This window comes from Chrysochloris asiatica, unplaced genomic scaffold, assembly GCF_000296735.1.
Source record: "Chrysochloris asiatica unplaced genomic scaffold, ChrAsi1.0 scaffold00492, whole genome shotgun sequence".
Lineage (NCBI taxonomy): Eukaryota > Metazoa > Chordata > Mammalia > Afrosoricida > Chrysochloridae > Chrysochloris > Chrysochloris asiatica.
This window is the reverse complement of record NW_006409010.1, coordinates 468,876-479,875: the sequence shown is the minus strand read 5'-3', so window position 1 is coordinate 479,875 and position 11,000 is coordinate 468,876. Positions and strand designations below refer to the sequence as shown.

Here is an 11,000-nt window from a genome sequence, read left to right as displayed (position 1 = left end):
AAAAAAAAAAAAAAAAGAATTCTAGGGGTTCAACTTCTGAAAAATAGAACATTTCCATTCACGTTATCCACATTTATTACCATGAATCATCAATTAAACAATATGAAATATATATAAAAGGTATAAGACAGTGCCTAGCACTTGGTAAGTACTCAGTAAAAAAGTAGCTATTACAAAGAAGAGTTAAGAAAGACTGGATTTAATATCAGAACTTTATAAATAACAATAACAACAATATATATTGCTGAGGCATGGGTCTTTAGATTTACATGTGGCAACCTCTACAACATCCCTGTGAGGCAAAACAAGTGTCAGGATTCTCATTTATTAATGAGAAAAATAGACATTCACAAAGAATGAGTATTATACAGTCAAGAGACAGTAGGGTCAAGTGCCAGATATCCAGATTTTCAGTGATGACTAACAATCCTACAATGGTCTAGCCCCTTCTTCAGTGCCCCCATCACCTCCCGGTTCCTCAAACTATAAATGAGAGGGTTGAGCATAGGTGTAAGAACTGTGTAGAAGACAGACACCACCTTGTCATGGCTAGGGGTCCGATAGCGCTTAGGTCTCAAGTAAATGAACATGGCTGCCCCATAGAAGAGGGAGACGGCTGTCAAGTGGGAAGAACAGGTAGCCAGAGCCTTTTTACGGGCCTGAGTAGAGCGCATACGAAGCACAGCAGCCAAAATGCGAGTATAGGAGGCCACAATGATGGTAAAGGGAACGAGGAGCATGAAGACACAGCAAGCAAATATCAGGTTCTCAAAAAAGGATGTGTCTGCACAAGGCAACTTCAGTAAAGCTGAAACCTCACAAAAGAAGTGGTCCACATTCCTGGAGCCACAGTAGGGAAAGGTCATGACTGCTACCATCTGGATTATTCCGTCTAGTACGCCAAAGGTCCAGGATCCACCAGCAATCTGAAGACAGGCCCTGTGGCTCATGAGAATGGGATAGTGCAGTGGGTGGCTAATAGCCACATAGCGGTCATAAGCCATGAGTCCCAGCAAGAGTCCCTCAGAACCCACAAGAGAGACAAAAAAGCCGATTTGTATGCCACAACCAGCAAAGGAAATAGACTTTATGCCAGACAGGAAGTTGACTGCCATCTTCGGTACAATGTTACATACCAGCATGAGGTCCATGAGGGAAAGCTGACTGAGGAAGAAGTACATAGGTGTATGAAGTCGAGGGTCTATGTAGATGAGGGATATGAGTAGGACATTTGCACAGAGGGCCACTGTGAAGACCATCATGACCACAGAGAAAAGAACAAAATCAATTGTACAGTAGGAAAAGATGCCCAAGAGGATAAAGTCATCTGTGGATGACCGGTTCATCCAAGTCTCCATGGTTCAGTTGTTCCTGGTCACCTGAGAACATGTCCAAAAGAAAAAAGAAAAATCTGAAATAACTAACGTATCGTTATGTACCCCTGCATTCTACCTCTTCAGATAATCATTTTCTTTGTAACTTATCAGAACTCAGCAGCATAAGCTTTGGAACCTATAGAAAGGATACTCTTTCTAACCCATGACACAGATAATAGAATCTCTGAAAGCTTAAAGAATTGTCCTGTATATAAATATTTGTATGTCTTCATACCAAGGAGAGAAATTGAGTTGATTTATGTTTTCAATATAATATGAATAGTCTTGAGAAGTCTATTAAATAATCTTCCTTCTGTAGGCAAGATCTTGACTTTGTTATGTGACACAGATTCTTTTATCTGGGTTCACATGGATTTAGTAAATTATTCTATAAAGGGGCTTAGACCATTTTATTTCCAAGAGTTAATTTTCATGTGTTACAATAAGATCAACTAATGAAAGCTTCAGATCTTCTTTGTTTTTGTTATGTTTTATCAAGTCAGTTCCAACTCATAGTGAGCCTGTAAAGGGTTTCCAAGAGCAACTGATGGATTTGAACTTCCTACCATGTGGTTAATAGTCAAGGGCTTATCCTTCCGTGCCACACTAGGGCTCAAGATCTTCTTTAATCTTTATTTATTCAGATCAGAAATTCTAAATTCAATTTTAATTCCTCTCTTTCTTTCATTTTCTATATTGAAACAAAAAAGCCACTTGACTGATTCTGCATTCAAAATATCTCAGAAGCCAACTAGTTCTTATCACTCCTACTGCTAATAGCTTAAGTCAAGTCACCATTCTCTTTTAGCTAGATTATAATACCTGGTTTCCCAGTTTCTATCACTGAGCACCTTGAGTTATTCTCAAAGCAGTTCAAATGGTTCCACTAAAAGATAAGTCACATGATGTAACACTCAAGCTGAAGGTATGTCAGTGACTTCTTACATTACTCCAAGCAAAGCACACAGGACCCTACACAATCCTCCCTATTCACAAATGTGTTTACTCTGACCTCATTTCCTGCTATTCCTCCTCCATGTTCACTGTACCTCCCTTTACTCACTGAATTTCCTTACGGGAAAAAAAGAAAAGCTAGGCACACCTTCGTTGTTGTTGTTGTTAAGTGCCATCAAGTCAGTTCCAATCTATAGCAGCTAGTGAGCTTGAATCACTGACCTTACAGTTCAAACTGACTTTGCAGTCCAGCACATTAACCCATAGTGCCACACTGGGACTCCACACCAGACACTCCTTTAGACCACTGTATTTTTCCCTAGATGTCTGATTCTCATGTGCTCAGACCTTCACTCAAATGCCACCCTTTTATGAGACCTTTCAAGAAAGGCATATTAAAAGCTATAAATATCTTCCACTCTCTAGCCACTTACCTGCTTTAGTTTTATCCACAATACTTCGACCATTTGATGTATACCTGTCTATGTATTTGTACTTTTACTTTCTGTTTCATTCCACTACAACATAAGCACTTTTTTATTCATGATATTGAAACCCCTAGTACAGTACATGATTCATAGTATAAGCTCAATATAGATAAGTTGAGTGGTATGTTCATTTTCTGAAAACAGAAAGCCTGATTTTAATTACAGGAGACCTTCTTGATATAAATATACAAATTTGTTGCTTCATTCTTTTCAATGATGACAGTTAGTAGTAAAGTAAAAAATAACTTCAGAAATTTAGAAAAGATTATCATGTTCTTGCAAATGAGTGATATTGACATCTATAAAATATTCACATGCTGGTCTATAAAATATTCACATGCATGTTGACTATGGCTCACTGCAAAGAGGAAACAAATGGACCCAAAAGCCTTGTTCTCTGTGCATAGATCCATGTACATCCCCAAGCTAGGATGTACTAAGGATGCCTATGTACTAAGGATGCCAAGTGCTGCCCACCATGTGCAGAGACCCTCAGGCACATGCAGCCACCTCTAACCTTCAAGAAATGTGCTTTTAATCTCTCTCTTTTTTCTCTCATCACTTCTCATAATTTTCACTCTTTTCTCTGATCACCACACAGCTGCATAATTAGTCCATTTCCATAGAATAAAACTTTAAAAAAAAATTTTTTTTTAACCCAGAAACAACAAATACAACAGACAAAAAGTCATAAAGGACATCTGAACCCTAGGTCCAAGTACCATCTCTGAGACCACTAACTGGCTTCATCCAGTGTTCCCAGCTTCTGCCAGAAGCAGTTGTACCATCTGTGAAATAAGGATAATTATGCCATTTCCCCCATTTCTGTACTTTCATGAGTCTGATGAAAAACATTATGTAGAATTTTCCAGAAAAGAGCTCTGACATGTCAGTTTACTACAAGCAATACTGTTTTGATGACTGAAAATGTAACTTTATATATCAGATGCTCCCTTGGGCTTTGGATTCTTATACCCATTGTGTTCTTAGTATTTCTTCTCAGATATCCAAGAGGTTTATCCTACCTAAAGTAGCCAAACAGAGCTCTTGATCCTCCCTGGTGTACTGCCTGTTTACTTTTTCCTCATCTCAGTTAATGGTAGATCTGTATAATTGTGCAGGCCATACACTTAATGTGTCTCCTTGATTCCTCTCTTTCTTTCACACATACTCAATCCATCAAAAAATGCTGCTGGCACTTGCTCACCATGGAATGGTCAATAATCCAAGATCTCAAGGGCAACATTTACCTAAAGACAAAGTTCAGAAGGGTTGAGAAGGAGGATGGTATGGAAATAAGAACCACAAGGAAGAAGTGAGCTAATTGTTGGGACATGGAAGGGATCGTAATCATTGAAATGAAACAAAGTGTATGATTTGTTGAATGTAAAATTGATGATCTGCTCTGTAAACCTTCACTCAATTCACAACAAAAATGTAAACCTTCACTCAATTTACAATAAAAAGTTTATATAGATACACATACAGAGAGAGAGAGAGATGGTGTGGCGCTGTGGGTTGATGTGCTAGACTTCAAGGTTGTTTTGAACCACAAGGCTGACAGTTCAAGCTCACCAGCCACTCTTTGGAAACCATATACAGGGTCACTAGGAGTCAGAACCAATTTGACGGCTCTTAACAACAACATATGCACATATGTTGTTATATATATGTTGTTAGATAGATAGAGGTAGATAGATAGATAGATAGATGATAGATAGGTAGATAGATAGATAGATAGATGATAGATAGATAGATAGATAGATAGATAGATAGATAGATAGATAGATAGATAGATAGATAGAGACAGAGTACTGGTATGGCTCTGTGGGTTACTGCGCTGGACTGCAAAGTCAGTTTGAACCACAGGTCAGTAGTTCAAGCTCACCAGCTGCTCCTTGGAAACCCTATACAGGGTCACTAGGAGTCGGAACTAATTCAACGGCTGTTAACAACAACATATATACGTATGTTGTTAGACATATGTTGTTTTATAGAGAGAGAGAGAGAGTGAGAGAAAGAGTCCTGGTGTGGTGCTGTGGGTTACTGCGCTGAACTGCAAAGTCAGTTTGAACCACAAGGGAAGTGGTTCAAGCTCACCAGCTGTTCCTAGGAAGCCCTATACAGGTTCTCTATGGGTCAGAACTGGTAGATGGCAATTAACAACAACAAAAAAAAAACAATGGCAAAAATACTGAATGATGCAGAAAGCATCAAAAGAAGATGGAAATGATACACAAGAGTTGAACAGAAAATTTCAAAGGTCAGCTCAAGAAAAATACAAAGTCAAATATTATAATGAAATGTGTAAAAACCTGGAGTTAGAAAATCAAAAGAGAAGAACACACTCAGCATTTCTCAAGATGAGGGATCTGAAGAAAAAAATCAAACCTCAATTTGTAGTGTTGAAGGATTCTATGGGCAAATAAGAAACTCTGGTAGAGTAGTGGTTACGAGTTGGGCTGCAGTCTCATGATCAGAAATTCAAAACTACCAGCCATTCCACAGAGAAAGATGAGGCTATCTGCTCCAGTAAGGATTCACAGCTTCAGAAACACTATACAGGGTCACTATGAGTCAGACCCAACTAGATGGCACTTAACAACAACAACAATGGGTAAAATACTAAATGAAGCAGGAAGCATCAAAAGAAGATAGAAGGAGCACACAGACTCACTGTACCAACAAAAATGGTATATGTTCATCCATTTCAAGAGGTAGCATATGATTAAGAACCAATGATCCTGAAAGAAGAAGTCCAATGTGCATTGAAGGCATTGGCAAAGAACAAGGCACTGGGAATTGATGGAATACAAATTGAAATCTTTCAAAAAGGCAATGTGGCACTGGAGGCACTCACTCATCTATGCCAAGCAATTTGGAAGAAAACTACCTAGCCAGCTGACTGTATTTCTGCCCATTCCAAGATAGGTGAACCAACAGGATGCAGAAACCATCAAACAATACCATTGCTACCAATGCAAGTAAAGTTTTACTAAAGATAATGCAAAAATGGCTGCAACCATACATTGACAAAGAACTTCCAAAGGTTCAAGCCAGATTGAGAAAAGGACGTGGAACAAGGGATATCATTACTGGCATCAGATGGATTTTGGCTGAAAGCAGAAAATGCAAAAAAGCTGTTTACCTGTGCTTTATTGACTACGCAAAGGCTTTCATCTGTGTGGATCATGACAAGCTATGAATAACATTGCAAAGTAAGAGTATTCTAGAACACTTAATTGTGTTCATGAGGAACCTGTACATAGACCAAGAGGTAGTGGTGCGAACAGAACAAGTAACATCAAATGCTTTAAAATTAGGAAAAGTGTGCACCAGCATTATGTTCTTTCACCATACTTATTAATCTGTATGATAAACAAATAATTCAAGAGTTGTATTATATGAAAAATGTAGAATCAGGATTGAAGGAAGATTCATTAATAGCCTGTGATATGCAGCTGATATAACCTTGCTTGCTGAAAGTGTAGAGGATTTAAAATACTTACTGATGAAGATCAAAGGCCACAGCCTTCACTTTGGGTTGCATCTCAATGTAAAGAAAACAAAAATCCTCATCACTGCACCAATAAACAACATCAAGATAAATGGAGAAAAGACTGAAGTTGTCAAAGACTTCATTTTGCTCAGATCAATCAACACTCATGGAAGCAGCAGTCAAGATATCAAGCTACATATTGCATTAGGCAAATCTGCTACACAGGAGATCTTTAAAGTGTTGAAGAGCAAAGATGTCAGATTGAGGACTAAGGTGCACCTGACCCAAGCCCTGGTATTTTCAATAACCTCATATGCATGTGCAAGTTGGACAGTGGATAAGGAAAACTGTAGAAGAATTGATTCATTTGAGCTATGGTATTGGAGGATAATATTGAAAGTACTGTGGACTGCGAAAAGAACAAATAGATCTGTGTTGCAAATATAGTCAGAATGCTCCTTGGAAGTCAGGATGGCCAGACATCATCTCTCATACTTCAGACATATTGTCAGGAGGGACCGGTCACTAGAGAAGGATATCATGCTTGGTAAAGTAGAGGGTCAGAGAAAAAGAGGAAGACCCCAGTGAGATGGATTGGCACAGTGGCAGTAGCAATGGGCTCAGGTGTAGTAACGATTGTGAAGTTGGCCCAGAACTGGACAGTGTTTCATTATGTTGTGCATAGGGTCACTATAAGTCAGTACTGACTCGATAACAACTAATAACAACACACACATATACATGGAGACCTGGCATGGCACTGCAGAATAAGTATAGGACTGGTTAACTGCACAGTCAGTGGTTCACACTCTCTAGCCACTCCACGGAAACCCTATACAGGGTCACTATGAACTGGAATCGACTTGATGGCAATTAACAACAAAATACATATGTATTCATCATACACACACACACAGATATTTGAAGTCCTAATCCTTGTACTTGTAAGTATCTTTTGAAATAGGGGTTTTATTTGTTGTGTTATAAGGTCTTATAAAGTGTTTTATTGAGCCCTGGTGTAACATAGTACGATAAGCTGAACTGGTAACCACAAGATCTACTCTTCAACCAACTAGCCACTCTTGGAATCCTGGGCCACTATTAGTCAGAACTGACTCAATGGCACACAACAACAAGTGTCTTATTAAAAAGTGCAAAATAGATAAAGAGACACATACATGAAGAAAAGATCATGTGAGGAACTGCTATAAGCCAAGAATTGCCAGAAGGGAAAAGAGACAAGAATCTGGAGACCAGAGAGAGAAAGAGCAGACTGACTGACCCTGATGAAGTCCTGTATTTGAACTGATAATCTCCAAAACTGTGAGACAATACATTCCTGTTCCTTAAAGTCACCCACTTGCAGCACAAGGGGGCTTCAAAAAGTGTGTGTCAAAAAATCCATTATCTTCTAATTCCATTTTTTCCACATACCTTTTGAAGTCCCCTTATCTTTTTTTGTATGGTAGCACTAGCTAACTTGAATGATCTCTTGATTTATCCCTTGCCCCTACAGTTTATTTGCAGCATAGCTGTGGTGTGAGTCAAATGCTATAAGAATAAAGTAATAATGCTTTAAAAATGAAAGCAAGACAGCCTGCTGACCTCTATCACAGACCAGATCCCCTTTCTCTACTTTCTATAGAGCTTCCTGTCTGCAGGCTCCCAGAATCTCCCTGCTGTTTCTCTTGCACAGCAGGCAGACACCAACCTTGACTGGTCCTTGGCACTCACTCTAACCTGTCATGGAAAACACTTCCTCAGATGTCTTTTTTCCACCTTGTCACTCACCTTCACACCTATCAGTGAGGCTTTTCCTCAACACTCAGATTAAAGCTATCATTCCTTTCTCCCGTTCCCTGCCTTCTGTTTCCCATAGCACTCAAAGCTATCAGACAGGATACATCCTGTTCATATGGATTTGTTTGGTTTCTGCTTTTCCAACTAGGACCTATGTTCTCTAATTCTGTTTTGTTGACAGTGTGTTCCTGAACTCCCAAAACGGTATTTGACATATATTATGTCCTCAGTATATATTAGTAGAATGAATAATATTTGCATTATGTTAAAACATCTCAAGAAATTATTTTAGCATATCATACGCTCATTTTCCTTGCTCTCTAACTATAGTCCTTTCTGCTCTATGTTTTGTTATGGGTTCACTTTGCTCCCTACAAAATAAAACGTCTTGTCTCTTCAATATTCTTTTCATGATATTACTCTGTTTCCCATATCTACCCCAGTTCTCCTTCATTTCTCTCTACTCCTTAATCTTCCTGCTTTAAATCAGTCTTCAATCCAGGAACCCACAGCTGACTCTACTCCACCCCCAATCCAGGAAAATAAAAAGGGAGTAGTTAAGGGAGTAAATCAAAGGAAGAAGACTAGGAAAAGAGAGAGAGAGAGAACACAAAAACTCCAGAAAGTGATGTCTCCTACTTCCTTATCCTCCTCCCACCCTCCCTCAAAAACTGGCATAATAGAAACAGAAAAAGGAAAGGGTGGAAAGCTGGTAAACTAATAGAAATGAAGAGATGAACCAGCTAAACCAATACCAGGAACCCCAAGGAAGAGGGAAGACGGATGCAGGGGGAGAGATCCTCACTTACCTTTGGGTAGGCTTTCTGTAAGAAAATTAATTCAGCAGAGAAACTGTGGGAAAGATTCTAACACCAAACTTATTTCACCTTCCTTCTACTATATTTGCACAAACTTGGTGAAAGCAGAAAGGCTGCAACCACTACCCAGCTTTGACCTTTTCCTTAACCTTCTACTACCAGTTATCCTAGCCATGGATATCCATGTCAACCTCAGCCTGACTGTGCACTCTAACGCAGACAGGGCATCGCAGACAGACGACAGCTTCCTCTCAGAAAAAGGAGAAGGAAAGAAGGAAACTTCATCAAGGACTTGGACTGGGGTAGTAGATGGTGTCAGAGTCAGGACCTGTGCATTCAAACCACAGGCTGCTGCCTGCCCAACTTTCTCACAGTCCTGCCTCAGCTCAGGTTGCAAAACTGTCTCCCACTGCCCACTTGCTACTTAACACAGAAACTGAATGAAGAGAGAGATGTTAACAACTCCCAGGTGAGCCAACAAATTCTAACCCTGGAATAGGAACTCCCAAGTTTATAATTAAAGAAACCTATAATATAATTAAAGAGGGAGCATGAGAACAGGCCCAGGATCAGGGCCAGAGTGGACAGTGTGAGGAAACTAATCAGGGGATGGCCACAGGGCCAGTCAGGGACAGGAATGGGAGAGAAGTTATGTTTCTGCTCTACCACAACCACTCACTCCACATTTCAGTATTTCCTTAGTGTTCCCGAGACCCTCATGGTGTCTCCACCTCTGACTTTGTTTTGCACCCATGATCACCCAGCTTTATTTTGTTGTTGTTGTTAAGTGCCATCGAGTCAGTACCAACTCATAGTGACCTTTTGCACTGCAGAATGAAACACTGCCCAACCCTGGGCCAACCTCACTACTGTTGCCACGCTTGAGTTTGTCGATGCTGCCACTTGGCCAATCCATCTTGTTGGGGGTTTTCCTCTCTTCCTCTGTCCCTCCACCTTACCAAACATGAATGATATCTTTCTCCAGTGACTAATCCCTCCTGACAATATATCCAAAGTATGAGAGATAAAGTTTGACCATCATGGCCTCCAAGGAGCACTCTGTCTGCACTTCTTCCAAAACATATCTATTGGTTCTTTTGGCAGACCATGGAACACCCAATATTCTCCTCCAACACCATAGCTCAAAAGCAGCAATTCTTCCACGGTCTTCCTTATTCACTGTCCAGCTTTCGCATGCATATGAGGTGATTGAAAATACCATGGCTTGGGTCAGGCGCACCTTAGTCCTCAAGCTGACATCTCTGCTCTTCAACACTTTAAAAAGGTCTTGTGCAACAGATCTGCCTAATGCAATACGTCATTTGATTTCTTGACTGCTGCTTCTGTGAGTGTTGACAATTAATCCAAGAATGAAGTCCTTGACAACTTCAATCTTTTCTCCATTGATAAGAATGTTGTTTATTGGTCCAGTGGTGAGGATTTTTGTTTTTTATACATTGCGATGTAATCTACACTGAAGGTTGTGGTATTTTCATCAGTAAATACTTTAAGTCCTCTTCACTTACAACAAGCAAGATTGTATCATCTGTATATCGCAGGTTGTTAATGAGTCTTCCTCCAATCATGATGCCATGTTTTTCTTCATTGAACTCAGCTTCTCAGATTATTTGCTCTGCATACAGGATGAATAAGTATGGTAAAAGAATACAATCTTGTCACACACCTTTCTTAATTTAAAAAAATATCAGTGTTCCCATGTTCTGTTCAAACAACTGCCTTTTGGTCCAGGTACAGATTCCTCATGAGCACAATTAAGTATTCCAGAATACTCATACTTTGCAATGTTGTCCATAGCTTGTCATGTTCCATACAATCAAAAGCCTTTGCATAGTCAATAAAGCACAGGTAAACATATTTCTGACATTCTCTGCTTTCAGCCAAGATTCATTGGACATCAGCAATGATATCCATGTTCCACGACCTCTTCTAAATCTGGCTTGAACCTCTGGAAGTTCTCCGTTAATGTATGCTTGCAGCCATTTCTGTATTACCTTTAATAAAAGTTTACTCACATGGAATATCAAAAAGATTGTCTCATGATTTC

General features: G+C 39.6%; 1 protein-coding gene across 1 annotated transcript; it reads right to left on the bottom strand.

Moving 5' to 3' along the window:
* Positions 1–410: 410 nt before the first annotated feature.
* LOC102817500 (olfactory receptor 56-like) lies at positions 411–1,358 on the bottom strand. The gene has a single exon (XM_006877394.1). It carries the CDS (start codon positions 1,356–1,358, stop codon positions 411–413), a length of 948 nt encoding a protein of 315 aa, XP_006877456.1.
* Positions 1,359–11,000: the final 9,642 nt, after the last annotated feature.